At 43.0% G+C, this 23,028-nt stretch overlaps 1 protein-coding gene across 2 annotated transcripts; it reads left to right on the top strand.

Moving 5' to 3' along the window:
* The first annotated feature begins 14,636 nt into the window (after positions 1 to 14,636).
* RTP4 (receptor transporter protein 4) lies at positions 14,637 to 21,030 on the top strand. 2 transcript variants are annotated; one of them, XM_070582512.1, is made up of 3 exons: positions 14,637 to 14,933; positions 15,553 to 17,257; positions 19,330 to 21,030. In XM_070582512.1, exons 2-3 carry the CDS (start codon positions 17,076 to 17,078, stop codon positions 20,804 to 20,806), a joined length of 1,659 nt encoding a protein of 552 aa, XP_070438613.1. In that variant the 5' UTR covers positions 14,637 to 14,933; positions 15,553 to 17,075; the 3' UTR covers positions 20,807 to 21,030. The 2 variants fall into 2 exon arrangements, with proteins under 2 accessions (XP_070438613.1, XP_070438614.1); XM_070582513.1 differs by having other exon boundaries at positions 14,707 to 14,933; positions 17,045 to 17,257.
* Positions 21,031 to 23,028: the final 1,998 nt, after the last annotated feature.

A 23,028-nucleotide genomic window follows, 5' to 3' on the forward strand; every position in this document is an offset into this window, starting at 1 on the left:
TCAGAAACAGTCAAATCTAAAGGTTAGAGTAAGTAATGCACACTTGCTGGTTAAATATGAAGAGAAAGGAGTCGATGCCTATAAAAGTCAAGAGGTAACTTTTGAGAGGAATGTTGAGAAGAACTGTTGCTGGCTTTTGGAGTTCTGCCAATATTCTACATTCTGTTACTTGACCTGGGTAGTGGTTAGATGAGTGTTCGTCAAGGCACACCCTTGTGCTCTATGTATCTTTTTCTGTATGTTATATTTCGTAATGAAAATATTTAACATTTGTCAGTAAATTTTTTTAAAACCCCAAAGATGTCAATATCAGATAAAGTAAAATTTGAGGACAAGAGTAAAAATGACAAAAAGAGATTATTTTCCATTTGATTAAAAACACTAAGACTATATGTTTGTCACAAACTTTCATGTACTCTAAACAACGCATAGCAAAATATAGAAAGCACAACTCTTAGAAATAAAAATAAAATTTGATAAAATAGAATTAAAGAACTTTTTAACATCTTTGTCTCAGAATTTGATTGACCAAATAGAAAATATAAAAAGGGTATAATTGAGTTTCATCACATAATCAGTAGGACAAATTTACTAGGTAATGTAGAATTTGGTATCTTATAGAGAATATGTATTTTTTATGTGCCCATAGAAGTAGAAGAAAATTGTGATGTACTTGGTCATAAAGAAAAACCTTAACAATATATTTCAAAATGTGAAAGTCAGAAATTAATAACTTACAATGCTAAAAATAAAAAAATTAAACTAACGAATAAAAGAAATGATTCTTCAAAAAGATGAATAAATAAGCAATCTCTTGGAATTTGGGCTTTGAATAAATGGAGAAAATAAAAATATAAAGCATTAAGAGTGAGAAAGTGTAACATGACGAATCTAAGTGAAATAGATAATTCTTTGGAAAAGTTGAAATAACCGGCATTGACTTGAGGCAACCCCACCTTGTATATGTGGGCATTGGGGCGTCAGTGGGAAAAGCCTTTGTTCTAGTACATTCCAGTGACTGGGGAGTTCATTTCAGCAGGACCCTATTTTGGCTGCGTAGCTCACCATGTTCTTCAGTCCAGCTTTGCCAGCAATGGAAGGTGTATGTATTTTCATTCCCTCCTAAGTCCAGCGTCTATTTTTCAATGTGTTCTGAATATGAGTTGAAGGAGGTGTGAGTGATTAGTTTTCCAACATAGCCCAGAGTGTAATCAAAATGAAAAATTTTCCTAAATCTTTTTATGAGGCTAGCATAGACCTAACACCAAAACTGGATAGAAAGCACACACACACACAAAAAATTTAGACAATTCTATGAATGTTGTATTTGATTGTATCAAACTGACTTAAGGAAAATAGAGAGCTTCCTTGTCTGTGTTACCAAAAAAATATGAGAGGATGTCCTTTGGCATGCTGGAAACAAGTACTCAAAGTTCCCCTTTGCGCTGGTTTCATTCCCAAACATACGTTCACTTGGCTGTGGCAAAGTGTTGACCAGCAGGTACAACCTGACTTTCCATCAGCTTTGAACTCCACCAGAATAAAGGCATTTCTCTACCCACAATTCCAGCTCAAGACTGCAGAAAGGGACACATTGGTCCAGCTTGGTTCCCATGCCCATCATCCCATGCACCACTCGTTGTGGACAGATCTGCGCTCCAGGAGCCAGGAGACGATTTTGTGTCCAGTCCCAGAGCAGGGGTAGAGTTAGCCTGACCTGAACCCTTGGGCTGAGAGTGAGGAAGCGATAATTCTCCAAAGGAAAACTGGGTCTCCTACTAAAAGAAGGGAGAACGGATTCTGGGTAGGAAAACAAAAATAAAACAAATGTACACACACAGCAACCAAAAAATACAAAACAACAACAACATCTAATATAAGATTAGTTATAGAAATCATAGCAAATCAAATGCAGCTGTATCTTCAAGGAATGGTATACTGTCAATAAGAAGAATTTATTCCAGGCATGCAAGGGTGGTTCAGTGTTAGGAAGTCCATGAATATAAATCAGAACATTAATTATTAAAAAAGAAAAAACATGTAGGGGAAAGACATTGAACTTGATTCAGCGCCTACTTCTGGTTGAGTCATTCCTCCAACAAATATTTCTTGAGCGCTAACTACGTGCTAAATGCTTTTCCAGTCACTGGATATGGGAGTGAACAAAATGGGAAAAATTCCCTGCCTCATAAAGGTTACATATGAATGATTAAAACTCTATGCAAAATAGTAAGAATATGAACTACCCAGGGGGCTGGCCCCATGAGTGAGTGGTTAAGTTCATGAGCTCCACTTCAGCAGCCCCGGGTTCACACGTTCGGATCCTGGGCATGGACCCCACACTGCTTGTCAAGCCATGCTGTGGTGCTGCCCCACATAGAAGAACTAGGATGACTTACAACTAGGATATACAACTACGTACTGAGGCTTTCAGGAGAAAAAAAAAAAACATGAAGATTGGCAACAGATGTTAGCTCAGGGTGAATCTTCCTCACCAAAAAGCATAAAAAAAAAGACCAACTGGTTTTATACAGCACATTTAAAAATACTTAAAAAAATAATATGAATCATTCTAAATATGGTAAAAATTATCTATCAGATGCTAACAGCAAAATTTATGTGAAATACTGAAGCACTAAAGACATTCCCATCCTAGAGTTTTTATTTTACTTACCTTTCAGGGCAGAGTTTTAATAAGGTTTCTGAGAAGTGCAGATATATATACTATCTGTACATATATATATATATGTACTATGAGTTCTTGTTAAGAATATCTTTTCCCCTCTTTGCAAGTGAAAACAACTTGATAGATTTTTCAGACTTGAATATTTTTCTTTTAAGTCTGCAAATGTTGCTTCTTATCCTTCTGGCATTTAATATTAATGAGAAATGATCTGAAGCCAACTGAATTTTTGTTTCTCTGCAGGTAAGCTTTTTCCTCCCACTCTTCCCTGGATACATGTAGATTTTCTTTAAGGGAAATATGGGAAAAATTTACCAGGGTGTATATATGTGTAGAACTCAATTAATTTGATTGCTCTTTATGAAATCCTTTCAAACGGAAATGTAAGTCATTCTTTGACTCAAGAAATGTTTCTCTTTTTCTTCCCTCTTTCATTGTTTCTCCTCAATTTCTACTTTTCTCTTTCTGGATTTTATTTTATGCCTAAATGAGATCTTCTGGATTTGTTCCCTATGTGTTTATTGTTCTTCAATTGTTTACCTCCTTGCCCCTTTCCTTTGATTTGTGGGGGACACTTTTGAACTTGCTCTCTCTTGCTTTGGTTTTCCTTGGGACACAGTGCCCTCTCGTTTGTCTATATTTCGTTGGGATTTTCTTTGCTATCAGACGGTCCTTCCTCTACAAAACTGCATGATGTTTTTAGAAAGCATATCTATTTAGTTAAACATTCTCAGAACACAAGTTAAATATCCTCTCTCTTCCCTAGGAATATTATTTATTAAAAAGATTGCTCTGATTCCACGGGTCTATGCTTTCCCAGTATTATATGTTGAACCTGAATCTGTCAAGAATTATTTTTTGATCTTTTAGACATTTAGGTCTAGACCAGGAGAGACTGACAAAGTTTACATTTATGGTGGTTTTCCTTGCCAGTTCTGCATTCCTGAAACCTGGGAAGGAGAGAGAGGGGGCCAGAGGGAGTGATGGTCAGGATCTTCATATTCTTTGTGTTTTGTGTAATCTGGGAATCAGCTGGGGCCATGGCCTCATTTGCCAGCCTTCAGGGTTCCATGGCACCTGGCTCATATGTCCTTGGACCTATTCCAGTCTACCAGGATACCCTTTATGCTGCAAGGTCCAGGAAACCTAATTCAAACAGGTCTAGACAATAAAGGGGAAAAATGTGCTCAGTTAACTGAGATAAGGAAAACTCTTCAAGAGTTTTTTGCTACAGCCCAGTGATGTTGCCAAGGAACAAGTTTCTTTTGATCGCCCTTCTCTGCCTCTGAAGCGTCAGCTTCACACCTAGACTTAACTTCCTTAAGGAGACAAAGTAGCTGCAGCAGTCCCAGAGTTCTTCTCTGCACACTACGTGACCTAGCAGGAGGAGGAGCTGACTGGCGTGGAACAGGGCTCTCGAACTTCTTGCAACTGTTGAAGGGGAATACAATTTTGCTAATTGGCTCAGACCAATCTTGACACTCCTCCTGCCCCCAGGGCTAGGATGGGTCAATTCACCATTCCCTACCCTACCACACCATGGGATTAAATGGATGATGGGAAGCGACTCAAAATATATTCATATTTTTTTGCCCCATTTTTAATGCCCCATTTAGTGTGTTCTCTGAGTTGGAACCAAGTTCCAGAAGTGGTTTAAAAACTGCAGATACATTTATTTAGCTGTGTAGGTCTGTTACATTAAGCACCCACTCAAGAGACAGGCTAAAGCACAAGATCAGAAGAGAATTGTGAGAGTGGGAGATGGCAGTTCAGTCAGCAAGTCAATGTGAAGAGGGTCGAGGAGGAATCCAAGAGAGATGGTGATGTGCATACCTAAGATGAAGGCAGGGGCAAGGCAACAGTCAGGGGCCCAGGGAGGTGATCAGAGAAACTGACAGCAGGTCCTTGTCAAAGCTTCTCCATGCTGTGCAAAAGCAAGACTCCGTCTCTGGCAAGCCTGACCAGGATCAAGCCAGGCCCAAATCCAAGGAAATCACAATACTAGGCAGTTTTTCAAAGCAGTGACTCATTGTTTTTTTCATTCACTCAACAAAAAACTTATTAAAATACTTAACATGTACCAGACAACATGCTAGGTGCTGGAAGTATTAATACATTGTTTTTGCCTTTAAAGAGTTTAAACTAGTGAGAATAATGAGTAGGACAGACAATAAATAGGGCTGTGCTTTGATCAAATTATACACAGGGCACTATGGTAACAACCCCAAAATTCTCCTTTTACCAAGCCGGGTTGCAAGGGTGAGGGGACAGGCCAGGACAGGGGGCAGGATAGAGGAAGACGATTAAGAAGTCTTCTCTGAGGAGAAACCCAATTATTAATACAAGATCAGAGCAAGATGGTTTCTAGAGTGACCTGTCAAATCCCCTCTATGTCTCTGTTGCTAGAACTTAGGTTAGAGACTATGGGTTGCAGTGTTCAAAGACAGAATCATATAACAAAGGTAAGGAAAGTCTGAATGAAAGACAAAGAAATGAAGAGTGTGCATAAAATAGAAACAAACATCAAAAATATCGTTGTATAGAATACTATTCAGCAATAAAAAGGAATAAAGTACTGATACAGCTACAACATGGATGAATCATGAGAATATTGTGCTAAGACATAAAAGACCAGGTGCTGCCTGACTTCATTTATATGAAATGTCCAGAAGAGGTAAATCTATAGAGACAGAAAATAGACTGGTGGTTGCCAGGGGCTAAGAAAGTTGGGGGAAAATGGAGAGGTACCGCCTATGGGTATGAAGCTTCTTTTCAGGTGATGACAATGTTCTAAAATTGAATGTAGTGATGCTTTTACAACTCTGTGAACATACTAAAAACATTTGAATTGGTATACTTTGGGTAAATTGTATGCTATGCGAATTATATCTCAATAAAGCTGTTACAAATATGAAATAAAAAATGGTTCATTTGAGGAACAGTGAAAAGTTGAGTACAGCTAGAAGTTCAAATGTATGAGGTGTAGGGTATAGTAAGAGATTAGTCTCAAGCAGTGGTCTCGAAGAAGGGTAGATTTTGCACTCCAGTGGACATTTGGCAAAGTCTGGAGACATTTTTGGTTGTCACACTGGGGTGGTGATATGACCAGCTTCTAGTGGGTAGAGGCCAGGGATGCTGCTAAATGTCCTATGATACATGGGACAGCCTCCACAAGAAAGAACAATTTAGCCCAAAATGTCAATGACTGAGATTGAGAAATCCTGGTCAGAAGAGGCAAACAGACATCACGTTATGAAGGATTATGGGGTCAAGTCAAAGAGTTTGGATTTCCACTTAAGAGTATTAAGGAAACGTGGTATTCAGCAGGGGATTAGCATGATGATATCTGAACTTTAGATAGATGACTTTCAGTGCAGCTTAGAAAATGGATTAAAGAGGCCAGGAGGACAGAGATAATGGTGACCCAACTAGGGTGGCCACAGAGGGAATGGAGGGATTTGAGAGATATTAACTTGGGAGGAAGAATTGGCAGAGTATAGTGATTTGATTGATTCAGGGTTCAGGAAACAATGGAGAAAGAGGGGCATCTAGGCTTCCAGCTTGTGCTAGCAGGTGGGTGGCAGTGATGCCATTGACTGAAATAGGAAACAAAGTGAAGACGTTGGTTTGGGGAAGAAAATAATAAATTAAATTCTTTACATACTGAAGGTCCTGTGGAAATCAAAGGGGAGATGTTCAGAGAGCAACTGAAGATAAGGTTATGAACCCCGGGAGAGACTGGAACTGTAGGTGCACCTCAAGGTATATAAGGCAATTACACATGGGGATGCCTGAGAGATTCTAAGAAGAGTGTGGCATGAAATGAGAAAGCAGAACCCTGAGGGACACTAACAGGCATAGGAAGAGGGACTTGCGAAGAAGACTGAGAGAGTAGCTAGAAGTTAAGGAGAAAAAACAAAACAGGACTGGGTGGTATTTTGAAGTCAAAGGAAGATCATTTCAAAGAGGCCAATAGTATAAAATTCTGCACAGAGATCAAGTACTATGAGGACTGAGAATTACTCGATGGATTTAACAACAAGGAGTTTGAGGGAAAATTTGGTGAGACTGGTTTCAGTGGTGTGTCGGGGACAGAAGTCAGATGTCATGGGTGAAAGGGTAAGTGGGAGGTAAGGAAGTGGAGGCAGTGAGTGTGTAAGTGACTCATCTGAGAAATGTGGCCATGTCAGGGAGGAAAAAGATCCGTGGCAGCTGAAAGGGGATGTAAGGTCCAGATTGGGGGCTTTTTTTTTTTTTTTCAAAGATTTTATTTTTTCCCCTTTTCTCCCCAAAGCCCCCCCAGTACATAGCTGTATATTCTTTGTTGTGGGTCCTTCTAGTTGTGGCATGTGGGACGCTGCCTCAGTGTGGTTTGATGAGCAGTGCCATGTCCGCACCCAGGATTCGAACCAACGAAACACTGGACCGCCTGTAGTGGAGCGCGCGAACTTAACCACTCGGCCACGGGGCCAGCCCCCAGATTGGGGGCTTTTTAAGATGAGAAAGACTTCAAAACATTTAAATGCTGAGAGGCAGGCTCCAGTAGACGAGAAGAAAATTAGAGTTACAGAACAGGGAAATTAAAATGTCAAGCTTTTGGGGAAGGACTAAAGTCACTGCTCAACTTAGGTGGAAGGATGTCTCTGTTATCAAAACAGCAGTGGAGGACAAAGGGATAGGTGCAGACAAAAGAGATTTTATAGGTTTGCTGGCAGAAAATTGAGGGAATTCTCATCTGAAGGTTTCAGCTTTCTCTGTGAACAAGGAATTCCATCTCCTGAGAGGGAACCAGGAAATGGCAGGGTTGGAATTCTGTGGAGAGTGGACACAGTTTGAAATAGCTATAGTAGAGTGGAAGAGAAGGAAGCAGAGAGATTTATGGGCAATACAGAAGGCTCTATAAGATTGAGAAACATAAATGAGCAGTTGCCTCAATGTGTATGTGTGTTTTCCCAAGAGCATTCAGTAGGCTGCTTACATACAGGCATGTGTTGCTTAATGATGAAGCTACGTTCTGAGAAATGCGTCATTAGGTAATTTCATCATTGTGTAAACATCATAGAGTGCACTTACACAAACCTAGGTGGTATAGCCTACTACACACCTAGGCTATATGGTACTAACCTTATGGGACCACCATGGTATATATGATCTATCACTGACTGAAATGTCATCACACAGTGCATGACTGTACTTGAATAAAGTGGGAAGTAGATTAATCCTTGGTTCGATTTTTAACAGTCAAATGGGACAAGTCCCATTGTCAGACCGCATTCTCTAAGGTGGAGAGAGAAGGAGGTAAAGGCAGCTGGGTGCTGACAGATGGAGACAGTAGAGAGGTCAGGGGCTGGCAAGGTCTAACAATAGGATTGGTGGGAGTAGCTGAATGAGAGAGTTGGTTGTGATTAGACAAATGCGTAATCTAGAACATGACAAGATCAGGTATTTGCCTACTAGACTGAGTGACTTAAATGAATGGAGATGAAGGTCATTGAAAATGAATGGAGTCAGGAGTCTAAGATAGATTTTCTTCAACAAAGCTGACTTGTCTTGGCAGACTAAAAGTATATCACGCCTCTCAAAGTAAGCACAGATTCTAAGTAATGTCTTGTTTTGTTTTCAGTTCTCAAGTAGGTTTTATCCATAAATCTAGACTCAACAGTACTTGTAACACTTCAAATCTATCAGCAGTTGCACTTAAGGAAATCACGCAAAGAAGAATGGAAAGATGTCCAACTGCTGTAAATGAATCAAGATTGTTGTGTGCTCATTGATTTAAGGGTTAGAGGAAGCTATGGAGAATGTAGTGCCTAGACTTTAAAGTAATCTTGTTGTAAACAAATACCCACTTAACCCACTTATACCAATACTTTGACTTGTACCAAGCCAAGCAGGGCCATGTCAGATTCTCCTGTATTTTCTTTTCAATTCCAGCGAAGGGGGAAATACATCCGAACATTTTCATAAATCTAGGATTAGAAGAGGCCTTAAAGTCATCTCTTCTAGCCAATCTTTGGTGCTGAAATATTCAATATTCTCACCATGCGGTCACCCTGCTCAGTCACTGCAACCCCTTCATAGAATAGCTTGGATTCCAGTCCAGGTCTTTAATTCTTAATCTGACCCTCTTTATGTTACATCAAAATTCCTGGGATGCTTTTAGAGACAGAGCACCTTCTTTGTTCAGCTTGGAACGACAGTTTTGTTCAGTTATCCTTTATAGTGAATGAAATGCTCTCCTTGTAGCTCCTCTCTCCTGCATGTAGTTCAGTCCTTTGGACTTATCAGGGATAACCTTGCATCCTCTTGCACATGAGAGTCTTTGGTATTTACAGGTAGCCATCTGTCTCGTGCATCTTCCCTTTCCCAAGGTAAGTAGTCCCATTTACTTCACCATTCTTCCCTCTTCTCAGGCGTGGACTTAGACATCCTGTTCTCTTCCTCTTCCAGCAGGTGTGTTCTAATCTCCTCCTCAGCTTTACCTACTCCCCGGTTTTCTCTGAGGGAAAAGTAAGCTCCACCAGGAGGGAGGCTTTCAACCTTCCCAAGAACTGCACTCAAGTTCTTTACCCAGTACACACTCGGGACAACCTGATACTGTCAACAGCACTAGCACAGGATACAGGAAGACTCTTCTGCATCCCTAACGTAGATCCAGAGCCATGATCCATTCACAGAATGCCAGAACTGGAACTGAACTCAGAGCCCATCTAGTCTAATGCTTTATTATGCACAAAGGGAAGATGAGGCAGGGAGGTGAAGCAACTTGTCCAGATCATGGCAATCAGCTAGTGGCACAGCCTGGATCCAAAGCCAGATCCTCTCACCCTGAATCTGATCCTCTTCATGTTTATCAAATTCCTGGGGCAGTATCTCATTTTCTTCCCCCTAAATATCTGTGCCAGAATAATTTTTCAGCTCAGTTCCACATATTAGCATTCTAAATATTTATTTCTCAAACCTCAGGAGCTTAACAAGAACAAAAAGTGGATCCAAAAATTAATCTGTTATCGGATGACATGGATTATAACAAATACAAAGCGGCAAAAAAAAAAAACACACACACAAAAAAGTGAAACCTCAGAGTGTTTACAGCCTTCTGACATCCATCAGGCTGTGACTAAAATTGGACATGACAGAGCATGATAAATCATGGCTGAAGGGGAGAGCAAGGAGAGAACATAGTGCAACAGCACTGACACCTCAAGCAGGATTCATCACCTGTAATCTGCCAGCCTCTCAGTTTTCGGAGTGGGTCGTGTGCACAGCGGGTTTCATTCTGAAGCAGTAGCCCTCACTGATCTCTCTCTGCAGACTTGACACACGCGACTGATACCCAATAATTAAAGGTGATCACAGGGCCAGCTAAGCCCCTCCTCATTGAAACAGGGTTAGAATGTATATGGATTTTAAAAAATGAGATAGACAAAGAAATCTCTGAAAAGTTGGCAGGGAGAGAGATAGAATTGACCTCCTCTCCCCCTACAACATTGGGAAACCGACTCCTCAATCCTGTGGCTGAGAATGAAAAGTGCCCCACAGAGAGGTACACAAAATAGGCTGTAAAACTGACCTGCCAGCAGGAGCTCGGGAGAAATCAATAACTTCAGTGGAAGACTCTAGGTCAAATTCTGAAACTGCTCCAGCATGAACCTCGTGAACTATCCTTGGAGGGACAGTTCTGAATCTTTGCAAAACAGCTACATTGAGGTCAAGATCAAGAATCCTTTAAAACACTCACCAAACCACCTCTTGGTGGGCTTGTAGCTTTGAGCCTGCTTGCTTCCTGCCACTGCCTAGGGCCTGGGGTCTTGGCTGCTCTTTGCACAGGTTTAAAATTCTCACTGACGTCAGGAGGGGTCACAGAGATCTCACTGAGGCCCGAGCTGCACTCTCATGGCCAGACTGAGGCTGCAGAGGTAAAAACCCAAGTTCCGTTGAGTGGTATGACCATCAGCAGGCTGCACAGCATCTCCTCAGCTTCACATAGTAATGACCCTGACTGATCTGTCTCTATTTCTGCTAGCTCTCCTCTCTGGATTTCAGTGTTCACTGCTGTTAATTAAATTCATACATTATGACTGTGGCTGTCTTCTGGATTCCATCCATCAGACACTGAGCTGTTTTCTCACGCCAGGTCAACTCAGCCATAATGACTGGACTAATAGAGGCTTACCTTGCCTTCTAGAATTGCACGGTGGAAGAAAGTGCACAAGTGGGACTTAAAGCACCTGGCTTCCCCTCCTGCCTCTGCCACTCATAACGTAAGATCTTGGCAAATAGCTCAAACTTCCCGAGCCTCAGATTTTTAATTTATAGTGATTTTGACACACGAGTGTATTTCAGTATCATTCTTGGAGCTTTTTGAAAATACATGCCCTCCCTGCAGAGTCAGAATTTCCAGAGATGGGCCTGGACATCCACATTTTGCACGGTTCCATTAGAGGCATCCATTCTGAAACATTCCTTATTAAGAGTCATAAGCCATTGGGTTACTGTAGGGACAACATGGATATGGGGATAATGGTACACTCTAAGAGATAAAGTGTTCTAAAATTTGGTGATTTGCTTTATCTTCTGCTTTTCTTCTCTTCAACACGAAGACACAGACACTTTCTAAGTTCTTGGTCTAAATACCTCTCCTTTTCATATGTGGGTCCTTATCTCTTCTTTACTGTTTAAATATTGAGTTCAGCTGCTCCATTCCATCCAAATGCCACTATTTCAAGCCTCTACATATGTTTTCTTTTTGAACTAATACTATCCTGTATTTTATAGTTATGGTTCATATCTATACAATATTGGTATATACATCATTAAATCTAGTGGTATGGGTATTATTATTTCCATTTTATAGATGAGGATATTAAGGGTTAAAGAGCTTAAGAAACTCAGTAAGAGCTGGAGGCGGAACCCTTGTCTTCTAATTTTAAGTCTAGCACTTTTCCTCCTGAGAATAGTATCTGAATTTCTACTTATAATTCAAATGTTAACCATTACAAAGTGAGCAAGAATGGGACTTAGAAGAGCTTTAAAATCTCTTCTACAGCTTGATGTTTTAATGATTCTGGTTATATGTTTAGAAATCTTGATGGCTAACTGAATTCTTTATTTCTCCTCCAGATATCATAAGCTGAGAAGAGAATTAGTCTGATCTGTGTGGACCTGACTCTTCTCCCAGAGAACAGCACAGGGGTAGCCCTGCCCCATCAAGCATGTGCCCGGCTTTCTTTTCTCATCCCTCCAAGCTTGATGGGCTTTGTCCTCATTACCAGGCAGAAATACAATCATGAGAAGGAGTGGGGTAGTTCCCATGCCCCTCACTGGAGGCTAGAGGGGGCTGGCATTAAGTATTTCCCATCCCAAGGGTCAGTTAGGTTTTAGTAAAACCCAAGCGTGTTATGTTCCAGTGAAATAGTTTTCCTTGAGGGCAGACCTTGTTAAGAACAGGAGTTCTGGATGCTTTAAAAAATGGTTATTTTTCTCGTCCCCCTGCCAGAGTCATAAAAAGATTTTTCTCCATCTTATAACGAGAACCCAGTAGAGTTCCCGGAGGTAGAATTCACAAAAGTGTGTGGACTCCCCCTAGACTGAGTGCCTCTGGATTTTTAAATTCTCAAGCTCGTCCTCACTAAGCCTCCAGTAACTGGCTAATGACAGCTGGTACTGCTTCCAGCAGTGCCTTCTGTTCCTGGGTTTCTGTCTCTGGTAATCTGTGATTCTCTGTATTTGTCCATCTATCTCTCCAGTTTTCAGGGCAGCAGTTTGCCCTGTGACCCTAATTCTCAGATGGATCTAAGAAGAGTTGTTGATTTTCAGCTTGTTCAAGTTTTTCTACTTGTGAAGATGGGAGTGATGACTTCTAGGCTCCTTATGTGCCAGACTGGAAAATGCCTTTTCACACAGGGGAAGGAAGTGAAGAAAAATTAATTGAGTTGCGCTTTGTCTTGGTTGAGTTCTTCTAAAAGCACAGTCTGAGATATGAACTTGGTGCAGGTAGTTAATGTGAGAGGTGATCCCTGAGGACAAGAGTTAGGGATTGGGTAAATAAGTAAGGGACAGGAGCAAAGCCAACGAACAGGTGTAACTTTAGCTTGTTTGTTTCCTAGCACTGGCCGGCAGTGGGGGTGGAGGAGTGGGTTGCGTAAAAATCCTACTTTAATACATCTTCACCAGAGCCTTGGAACAGAGCCTAAATAATTCTGACTCTCATTTTAAGACTGCCTGTGCTGAAAAAGAAGAAGTGGCTGTCAAGAATGGGAGTTGGGGCTCTATGTGTTGGTGGCCATGACTGGCTGGGCAGCCTCAGTTTGGTCACTGCTCTCTCGGGCTCAGTTTTCTTCAGGCTCACAGGAGGTCTTTCTACCCTACATATACATACATATGTGTATTTGTAATTTTGCTTTATTGTATCCCCCAGTATGTTGAAGAAAGACATTATGGTAACTTACAAAGGAACATGCAACACAGCAACAACAACAAAAAAAGCAAACACTTCTATTGGCTTACTAAGTGCCAGTAACTTTTTAAACTCATTCCACACTCACAACAGTGCTGTGAGGTAGGTAGTATTGTTATCCCTACTTTTTAGATGGAGAAACAGGCACACAGAAGTTAAGAGACTTGCCTAAGTCCACCAGGGTGGTAAGTGAGGAGCTAGGACTCCACCCGGGCAGGCTAGCTCCAGATCTATCCTCTTAACTAGAAGGACCAGCTGAGAAGAGTGAGACATAAGAAAGTGAAAGATAGATGCCCCTTTAAATACCTGTCTTTGCTGCTAAACTGTGCCCTGCCTGAGAATAAGGGCTGGCAGTTTATAGGTATTTGATAAACGTGTTGTTTGCTCTTTCGAAGACAACTGTCGAATTCTGCTTTCCCTTAACTCACTGGCTCCACATTCTAAGCAGTTGTGACTATCCATATGTGCAGTGTAGGGGCAGTGCTGAGGAGCAGAACCAGTCGCTTCCATTACATTCCAGGATGATGTGATTTCAATGCCTCTCTTCCCCTCCAGGCTCAACTTTTGCTGAAAAGTAGTCCTAACTTGAGCAGGAGTCCTTCCTAGGATGTGCCCAGGGGCTCCAGCCCAGAGATTGCTAATTAGAGTTGCAGCATGAAGACCTCCACTCAGATTCCAGGTGCCTTCTGTCTCTTCTTCTAACATTAGCAACTCATTCCTTCTTTGGATTCACTCATGCTTTCATGAGATTTAGTGTGGCATCAGATATATTTGAGTCCTGGCTCCTCCCCTTATTAGACAGGTCATCCCAGGGTCCAGGAGGTGAAGAGATGTCTGGCGTCACCAACACAGCAGGGACTCCAGTCCAGAGCAGGAGAAATAGGCTTAGGTTAGGAATCATCCAGCCTCATTGTTCCCCACATCAATCACATTAAACATTTTCTATATCTGTTCTGCACATATCTACAGAGTTTACGCTAACTACTCAAAGAGATGTTTAAAACGTAAGTAAAATTATTGCCACATTATGGACTACATTTCTTGTTTCTCTGCTTAACCAAACCAAGTCCCTCCATCCCCTTCCACCCTCAAGCTAAAGTAACTATAGAAATAAATTATCAAGTGGATGACGGCCGTGGACAGGGCCTCCATCTCTTTTTTCAATCTCACCCCCTCAATCCCTATCACTCATGTCTAGTCTCCTTTCTATCCAAGCCTAAAATGTCCCTAAGAAGAACACACCTCTTTGTGTTAGGCTTTGTGGTAAACTTACTTGTGACGGGTCATGTGATATTCTGAAAATGGGTGCAAACCTAAGATTACAAAACTGGACTTCAGCCCTAGTTATACCGAATTTACCTTGGCTTTGGTTTCTGCAACTTGTAAAATAAGGGAGCTGGACTATTGCAAGAACGGCAAAAAAGTTTCATCTACCAATCAGTCAGTAGTGGCTGCCTAGAACACTGTGATGAAAGGGATTCTGAAGTTACACCCAGATCCAGAGAGAAGGGTGCAAGTGTTGATTAGCAATGTCTGTCTTGGGCAAGAACAGGGGAGGGACAACATTGCCGTTGCAGAATTAGATGATCCTGCGGATTCATTACAGCTCTGAACTGCTGAGACTCTAAATTTTCCTCTGCCTTCCTTTTTCAGAATTGACCTGTGCTTTGTTCCCTTTGGGGGTCCTTCCTCTTTTTCGACTGTCTTTCAGGAGTTCTTTAACCAATCTATAGTAAGGTATCAACCATTAGTGAAAGCCCAGAGGTGAACACATCACACTGTGTGACGTGGGTAAGTCACTTCCACAACTTGGTTCTCAGTGACATGGGAGGAGGGGGTCACGAGATGATATCTGAAGTCTCTTCCACCCACCGAGTTCCACAATTCTATTATCCTGGAGTCACAATGTCTTGATACAAAGAAGCAAGTGACATCCATGCATCTGTGGGGTTTTAAAAGGGCTTTCCTTCTTTTTCCTTCTTTTTCTTCTTCTTTTTCTTTGTGATGGTGGGGAAGGTAGTGGGTTGCCTCCAGCCCTCAAATCTCAATTCACACTCTTAGTCTCCCCGTCCCCTGTCCATTGGACCAGGCCAGCCTGGAGCAGTTGCATACGTCAAAGGAAACAGAGGGAAATGGCAGGGAGTACAGTGGACCAATCAAAGCTAGATTTTTGGAAAAAAGACCACTTGAGGAGTCAGGAGACAGGGGACGTGGGCACGCTCTGAAGATAAAGGATGAAAAGAGAGGGCTTGTGTTCTTAAACCCAACAGAAATAGGACAGAAAGGGTGGGGAAAAGGCCTATGCATGGCAGGGGCAGATAAGCAGAGCTTAGAGCTGGCACAGGGCATGTCTGGGTTCTGCTCCTCTATTGGCATTAGTTTTCTTTTTTTGTTTTTGTTTTTTTTTTAGGAAGATTAGCCCTGAGCTAACTACTGCCAGTCCTCCTCTTTTTGCTGATGAGGACTGGTCCTGAGCTAACATCCGTGCCCATCTTCCTTTACTTTATATGTGGGATGCCTACCACATCATGGCTTTTGCCAAGCAGTGCCATGTCTGCACCCGGGATCGGAACCTGCGAACCCCGGGCCGCCGAGAAGTGGAACGTGCGCACTTAACAGCTGTGCCACCGGGCCGGGCCCGGCATTAGTTTTCTGTGTAATCTTGGGCGGGAGACCTCTTTCCTCTGGGTCTCAGTTTTCGTATGTATCATAATCAGAGGGAAAAGAGAACAGTTGATTCCTAAGAGCTTTCCAGTTCTAATATCCCATGGGTCCATTTCTGAGTTCCTATAATTGTCTGTGTAGACAAGAGTTTCCTATATCATCTGTGTAGACATAGGTACCCTCAATGTGTGAAGTTATGAAAGCAGAGAGAATTTGTATAGAATGGAATATCCTGGTGCGGGGGGGGAGGGAAGAAGGGGAGGGCGTTTCTGCTCTCACAGAGCAGGTTAAAGTCTAGAAAGCCTGAGACGACTTAGGCTGCTCCTGTCTGGGACACAGTAACTGTAGTGGGGTTTCCAAGGACATAAGCGTCCTACTTGTCTTATTTCTCCCATTTGAATTTAAACTCCAGAGAGACAGAGCTTACTTTCTAGAATCTCAGATTCTTTGAATTTAGTCCCAATCCCTTGACCCATAATGGGAATTCTCTCTATCCTGCCACCAAATGATGGCTTCCACACCTGCTTGCTCACTGCCCTGCAAGAATAATTTAATAGCGAATGGCAGAATTTAATCCTTTCATTCATCCTGGTGTCTTGTCCCAGCACCCAGGAGATCTCATTAGACTAAATTACCAGGTCAAGGTTTCAAGACGGTTCCTCTCACACTGGCTCCAGAGTGCCAGCCTGGAACCTGAAATGCCATTCTGTTTCTTCTCAGGAAGGGAGGTGGGTGGAGACATGGCATGTTTGGGAATTGCTCAGGTCCGGGTTCAAGTCTCACGTATACTGCTTACTAGCTGGCTGGTTTGGGGCAAGGTACCCCAGCTCTCTGTGCAGCTCACCTGCAAGATACAGGGAATAATCCCCCTCAGAAGACTACGGTGAGGATTCATCAGGTGCACAAGACGAGTGATGGACACATGTTCCTCCCACCTACCCCCCTGTGTCTGCATGAGGGTGGGAGCATCTATGGTGGTAGGAACTGTTTCTCATCCCAGTGCCGAGCATAATGCTTTGCCTAGTGTAAAAGTAAGAGAAAAATAAGATACCAGCTAACTTATAAGCGCCCCCAGAATCTAGAGCAGAGCTTCACACTCAGAAGTCTCTTAGCAAGGCCTGTTCACAAACTAGCAGAACTCTGCTGCCCTCTGTGTTCAGAATAAAAACTTGTTCTGTGTGCCCAACTATAGGAAACAGCTCACATAGAAACTGAAACTGTTTTTTTCTCTTGCTGAGTGCCGAGGAAAACAAAACTTACCTGTTAAACATGGACTCCCAGCCTCAGAGGGAGAGAGTGGTTTTCGATGTTAGGGCATGGGAGAAGACATTTCAAGAACTGATCCAGCAGGTGAAACCCCAGGCCAAATGGACCCTGAAGTTGGATGGGAACCTTCAGGCAGACTGTGTGGCCGAAGGGTGGAAGCAGTACCAGCAGAGAGCGTTTGGCGGGTGAGTGAGTTTCCCGGGCAACCGGCCTTCCTGGGCAAAGAGGCTCAGCTCAGCATTGACTGTTGAGAGCTGTTAAAAGAATAAATGTCACCAGGCTCTCGATCCTTTTGTGGTCATAGAGCTCTTTAGGATCTAAATGATCAGCCTCCAAGCCTCCACTTTGCTTAACTGCAGGAATTTCTTCTTTTACTAGGTTTCCTCCCTAAATATTTCTGGAAGTCCCCAAAGAATATTTCCACGTTCCATAAATCTGCCCTCTATTCTCTCACCACATCGTTTGTTCCAGATTGCCTCTATCCAGCATCTTCTACTATCTCCCCCATCAGTTTTGACTGGCATCCCCAGGCTGCAGTGGCCCTGCTAGCCATAGCCCTATTTAGTACCAGCCTGGGACTAGGGCCTTCCTTTAAAGCCCCGAGAGGTGACCAAGGCATGGCAATCACTTTGAGCATTTCTTTACTGAAGGCCTGGGGGTAGAAGGAGGGAATGATGCTGAAAGAACGAAATTTAAAACCTAGTTCCCAGAGTCCCTAAGTAATGCCCCTCCTGGAGTGGCTATCTCTCTCTTTAACCCCCAGCAAGCCTCCAAGTTACAGGAACCAGCTTCCTGGCCCATGTCAGGCGGGTGAGAATTGCTGACCTGGACAATCAAGTCTTCTCTTTTTATATGGCACGCAGGGGCCTTCACCCCATTTTCCATTTCACTTGTTGTCCTGCTTCCATGCCTGCCCCTATCCTGCCTCAGGTATCCTCTGCTCCGTGCCTTATGGGTTATTAGCTACGCCATGCATTTTCAGACTACTATACCCTTGTCCATGATGTTGCGCCTCTTTGGCACACCTCCCTCCCTCTCTACTCTTTTTTCAAGGACCAGCTCAACTGCTACCTCCTCCTTAAAGCATTCCCTGGTTTTCCTAGGCAGAATAAGTCTTCTTCTTCTTCATTCCTGTAAGATAATGGGGTTATATATATATATATATATATAAAATACATTTATAAATAACATGTATTTATATATTACATAGTATAGAACATATATATTTATATGTAATTATTTTTAGCTGCAGAACTCATTGCTTAACTGAAGTCTCCTGGGGCTCTGTAGAACATAGTTTTCAAGGCACCAGCCAGAGCCCATGTAGCAGTCATCTCTTCTGCTCTGTAATACAGTGAGCTGTGTTAGTGTCTCTTTCTGCTCTCTGAGGGACTCGTGATGTCTTTTACCAGTTTGGCACTCCTCCAAACAGCAAGATGCTGCTCCTGTTCACATGAATTGATTTGACAGTCATTCTGAGATGGGAAAAGCAACCCACGTGCATATTTTTGGAACAATATCAACCAGCTTTTAAAAAGCATTTTGTGGTTTACAAAGTGCCTTCCCATATATTATCTCATTTAATGCTGACAATATAACCTTTGAATAATTTCCTTTTGTGGATGTAAAAATTATTGAGGCTTAGAGAAGGAAAGTGCTGTTTCCAAGGTCTCCCTGATGTAAACTATGGACTTGGGTCTCCAACCCAAGTATTATGGCTCCAGGTCCTAAGTCAGTTACTCTAGGTGCAAGACTAGCCATGCTGCTCATGAGAGGTGATGTGTAGATAGATAAACAAGCTTCATTTCAAATGGCTTGGGATTGGAAACATGGCTCTACCACTTACCTTGTATGTCCTATGCCCACCTCAGAGGGGTGCCTTAAAGATAAAATAGGATAACATTGTAAAGCACCAATTACAGGGCCTGCCTCAAAATAGGTACTTTATAAGAGTTTTCTGTGACCATTGTGAGGACCAAACTTTGCTGGTAGATGGCAGGAACATTTTTCCCTCTGAGACGCCCAGAGATGTTTTACTGGCAAAGAGGCAGACTTGCGACCATGTATGGGTGGAAGCTCAGTGGATCACAGGAAAAAGCTTTATTAGAAATGCAGTCCCACTCATTCCTATTTGTCAATTCATCAATATCACATGCACTTTTCAAACTGAAAGGGATCTTAGGGACCAAGGCGAGGCCCATTTCCCTCAGGTCAACACTCAGCTGAGGGTGCAATAGGTTTCTTCCTCTGCCTGCAGGTTTTGGTGTTCCTCATGCCAGCGAAAGTGGTATTCTGCCAAAGTGCAGATCCTGTGTCACATGCGCCTGGAGCACCAGAAGTCCCCGGGCCAGGTGCTTATGCGGCTCTTTGGTCAGAGGTGCCGGAAGTGTTCTTGGTCTCGATTTGAGAAGCCCGAGTTCTCCGAAGATAGCACCATGAGGATTCTGAACAACCTGGTACAGCGTATTATAGAGAGATTCTACACAAATGGCCTCAAGAAGGCTCGAGAGATACCCGTGAAACCGGAGGTGACTTTGGAAGGGTCCCACGACTCGATCAATTGTGAGGCATGCTCTCTGGGCATCTGTGGATGGGGCTTACCAATCTGCATGACACAGCCATCTGAAGGCCCTCTCTCCTACATGGAAATCGGGAGTTCCTCGCCTCGCGTTGTTGACATGGATGGCCCAAACCGAGCCAGGAACCAGTCATCTGAGGCAAAAAAGAGTCAGGGGAATGGGTATTCCTGTGCTGATAAGAGGTCAGGGCCCAGCCATTCCACTGCTAGGATCCTAGTGCCTGGGGCAAGCCCTCAGTCCAAATGGGAGATTGGCCAACAGCCCACACCAGTGGCAGACCAGCAGACCACACAGGGAACAGGCCCACAGCCTTTCCAAGTTGCAGGGTCACTTCCCCAAGGGTGGACAGACCCACAGCCCATACAAGCAGTACTCCAACTACCTATAGGCAGGGCAGATTCACAGTCCACACTGAGGACAGAACCACAGGCCCCCCGGAGGACATACTCTGAGGCCGTAAGGAGGACAGGCCAACAGTCAACACAGGAGGCATGCTCACAAGCCATACGTGGGGCAGGTCTTCAGGCCACAAGGAAGAGAGGCCTACAGCCCACACAGGCGACAATCCCCAGGGCCACATCGGGGTTAGACACTCAGGCTACAGAGAGGGCAAGCCCCCCATCACTGGGGTCAAACCCACAGACCACACGGGGGGAAATCCCCAAGGCCACATTGGCGTTAGACACTCAGGCTACAGAGAGGGCAGGACCCCCACCACTGGGGTCAAACCCACAAACCACACAGGGGGAAATCCCCAAGGCTATATCAGCGTTAGACACTCAGGCTACAGAGAGGGCAGGACCCCCATCACTGGGGTCAAACCCACAGACCACACAGGGGGCAATCCCCAAGGCCATATCAGCATTAGAGACTCAGGCTACAGAGAGGGCAGGACCCCCACCACTGGGGTCAAACCCACAGCCCACACAGGGAACAGGCCCTATGGCTACACGTAGGTCTGGGACTTTCAGTGGAACTCAAGTTGCCTGGGGAAGTCAGGAGAGATGTTTACCCAGAAGGCCTTCGGACAGCTTTTCCAGATTTTTTCATTTAATGCCACAAAATGACTTAATTGATCAGAATTTGTTGTTCGGGTTGGGCTCTGCCTGTGTGATTGCTCTGTTTACCTTTCTCGTAGACAAATACTTTAAGTAGAATGATGAAAATAGCTTTACCTACTACTTCTCTTCTCTTGTCTTAATTCCATGGTAAGCAATGAACCAGCTGTCATTTTAATATAATAGAGAATTTGTTTTGAGACCAAGCAGTGTCACATTTGTAGAATAAGCACTGGTTTCATCGCCCTCCTTTGCAGATAGTCTAAAACATGACCTAGCAGATAATGGACGCAATAACAAATGTTTGTTGAATCACTAAAAGGTCTTTGCTCATCTATTTATCCACTCATTCATCCACTGGTATCAATATATATAGACCATACCTTGACAAGAATTGAGGGTCATGAGTGTTACCAGAAGGTTCTTGTAGTAGGCTGAATAATGGTCCCCAAAGATGTCCATGTCCTAATGGTGAATTATTCACCTAAAGGTAAATATGTCCCTTACATAGCAAAAGAGACTTCACAGATGTGGTTCATCTAAGGATCTTTAGATGGGGAGATTATCCTGCATTATCTAGGTGGGCCCAATATAATCACAAGGGCCTTATAGGAGGGAGGCAAGAGGGTCAAAGTCAGAAAAAGGAGATTTAACGATGGAACCAAAGGTTGGAGTGAAGTGCTTTGAAGATGAAGGAAAGGGCCAAGAAATGCAGGCAGCCACTAGAAGCTCATAAAGGCAAAGAAACAGACTGTCCCCTAAAGCCTTCAGAAGGAACCAGCTCTACTGACACATGCCTTTAGCCTAGAGACTGATTTTGGACTTCTGACCTCCAGAACTGTAACATAGTAAATGTGTGTTGTCTTAAGTCACTAAATTTGTGGTAATTTGTTACAGCAGCAATAGGAAACTAATTCAGTTGTCAACATCACCGCAGCCTCAGGCACTTATATTTAGGTATGCTTCAGTTTTAACAACAACAAAGAGCATTTTATAAGTTAGAAATAGCGATATACCCATCCCGTTTGGTTGTTCCTTTTCTCCACCTTAAACCCACCTAAATGTTCCCATCCTAAAGAGATTCCTTTTGATTTGGTGACCCCTGGAGCTATCATATTCTCTCACTTCCTCCAGCACTGCATTGGGAAGCATGTAAAAACTTGCCAACCCTGAGATCTTGTGATGCACAGCTACATCTTTCACTTCCTATTTCCCTCTGCCTGCAGGCATGTCTACATAGCTCTCACACTGCCATCTCTGCATTATCATGTTTAAGACCAAGATCATCAGCATCTCTGACTTCCCTGTTCCAATTTGCCCCACTCACCGAAGCTTATCACCTTAGAGTCCTCTTTAGCTGCCTCTCCTCCCTGTCACCAACACTTATTATCCCTTCTTCTGTCAAGTTGCTCCCATCTCTTTCCACCGCTTTTCCCTATCAATGCTTCTCCCCAACCAGTTCAAGAACTTGGATTATTGAAATAACCAGGAGATTTGGCAAATTGCAAGCATTGGAGGATATGAGAAATTTGAGTAGAATAACATTTTTAAAATACTATATATTTCTGGGAAAGAATGGAATATAGAATAGAAATAGCGAGGAGTCAACACAGAGAGGGGTTCCTATAGACAATAAATATCTTGAAGGAATTTGAAGACAGTGAAATGTAAGAGGCCAGAAAACCCAAGGATAAAAATATTTGCTCTTTTTCTGGCCATCTCTTGTCATTTCCTCTCAGGCCACTCCCACCAGCACTTTCCTTTTATAGATGCCCCCTCTGCCCAAACCACCCTACTGAACTTCTGCATTCCTCCCATTTTCATACCTTTTTTGTTCTTTCACAAAGAACATTGACCTGGGGACTAGAGACTTTAGTTCTACTTTGGTTATATGACTTGGGGCAAGTCATTATCCCTGGGCCTCAGTTTCTCTATCTATAAAATAGGTTAGGGCCGGCCCCTGTAGCTGAGTGGTTAAGTTCACATGCTCTGCTTCGGCGGCCCAGGGTTTCACTGGTTCGGATCCTGGGCACAGACCTAGCACCACGCATCAGGCCATGCTGAGGGGGAGTCCCACATAGCTCAACTAGAAAGATCTATAACTAGAATATACAAATATGTACTGGGGGCCTTCAGGGAGAAGAAGAAGAAAAAAAAGATTGGCAACAGATGATAGCTGGGTGTCAATCTTTAAAATAAAATAAAACAAAATAAAATAGGTTAACGTCTTCCAATTAAACGTAGAGGATTAAACACATGCATTTCTCTCTGATCTCTCTTGAAACCCCACTGAGTGACAGTAAAAAGGTTAAAAAAAAA

Source organism: Equus przewalskii, chromosome 18, assembly GCF_037783145.1.
Source record: "Equus przewalskii isolate Varuska chromosome 18, EquPr2, whole genome shotgun sequence".
Classification (NCBI taxonomy): domain Eukaryota; kingdom Metazoa; phylum Chordata; class Mammalia; order Perissodactyla; family Equidae; genus Equus; species Equus przewalskii.

Bases quoted from the DNA above. Each gene is read 5' to 3' on its own strand.
- RTP4 (XM_070582512.1), top strand. From the start codon at position 17,076: ATGGACTCCCAGCCTCAGAGGGAGAGAGTGGTTTTCGATGTTAGGGCA. The intron at 17,258-19,329 runs GTGAGTGAGTTT...CTCTGCCTGCAG, and splicing joins CAGCAGAGAGCGTTTGGCGG to GTTTTGGTGTTCCTCATGCC.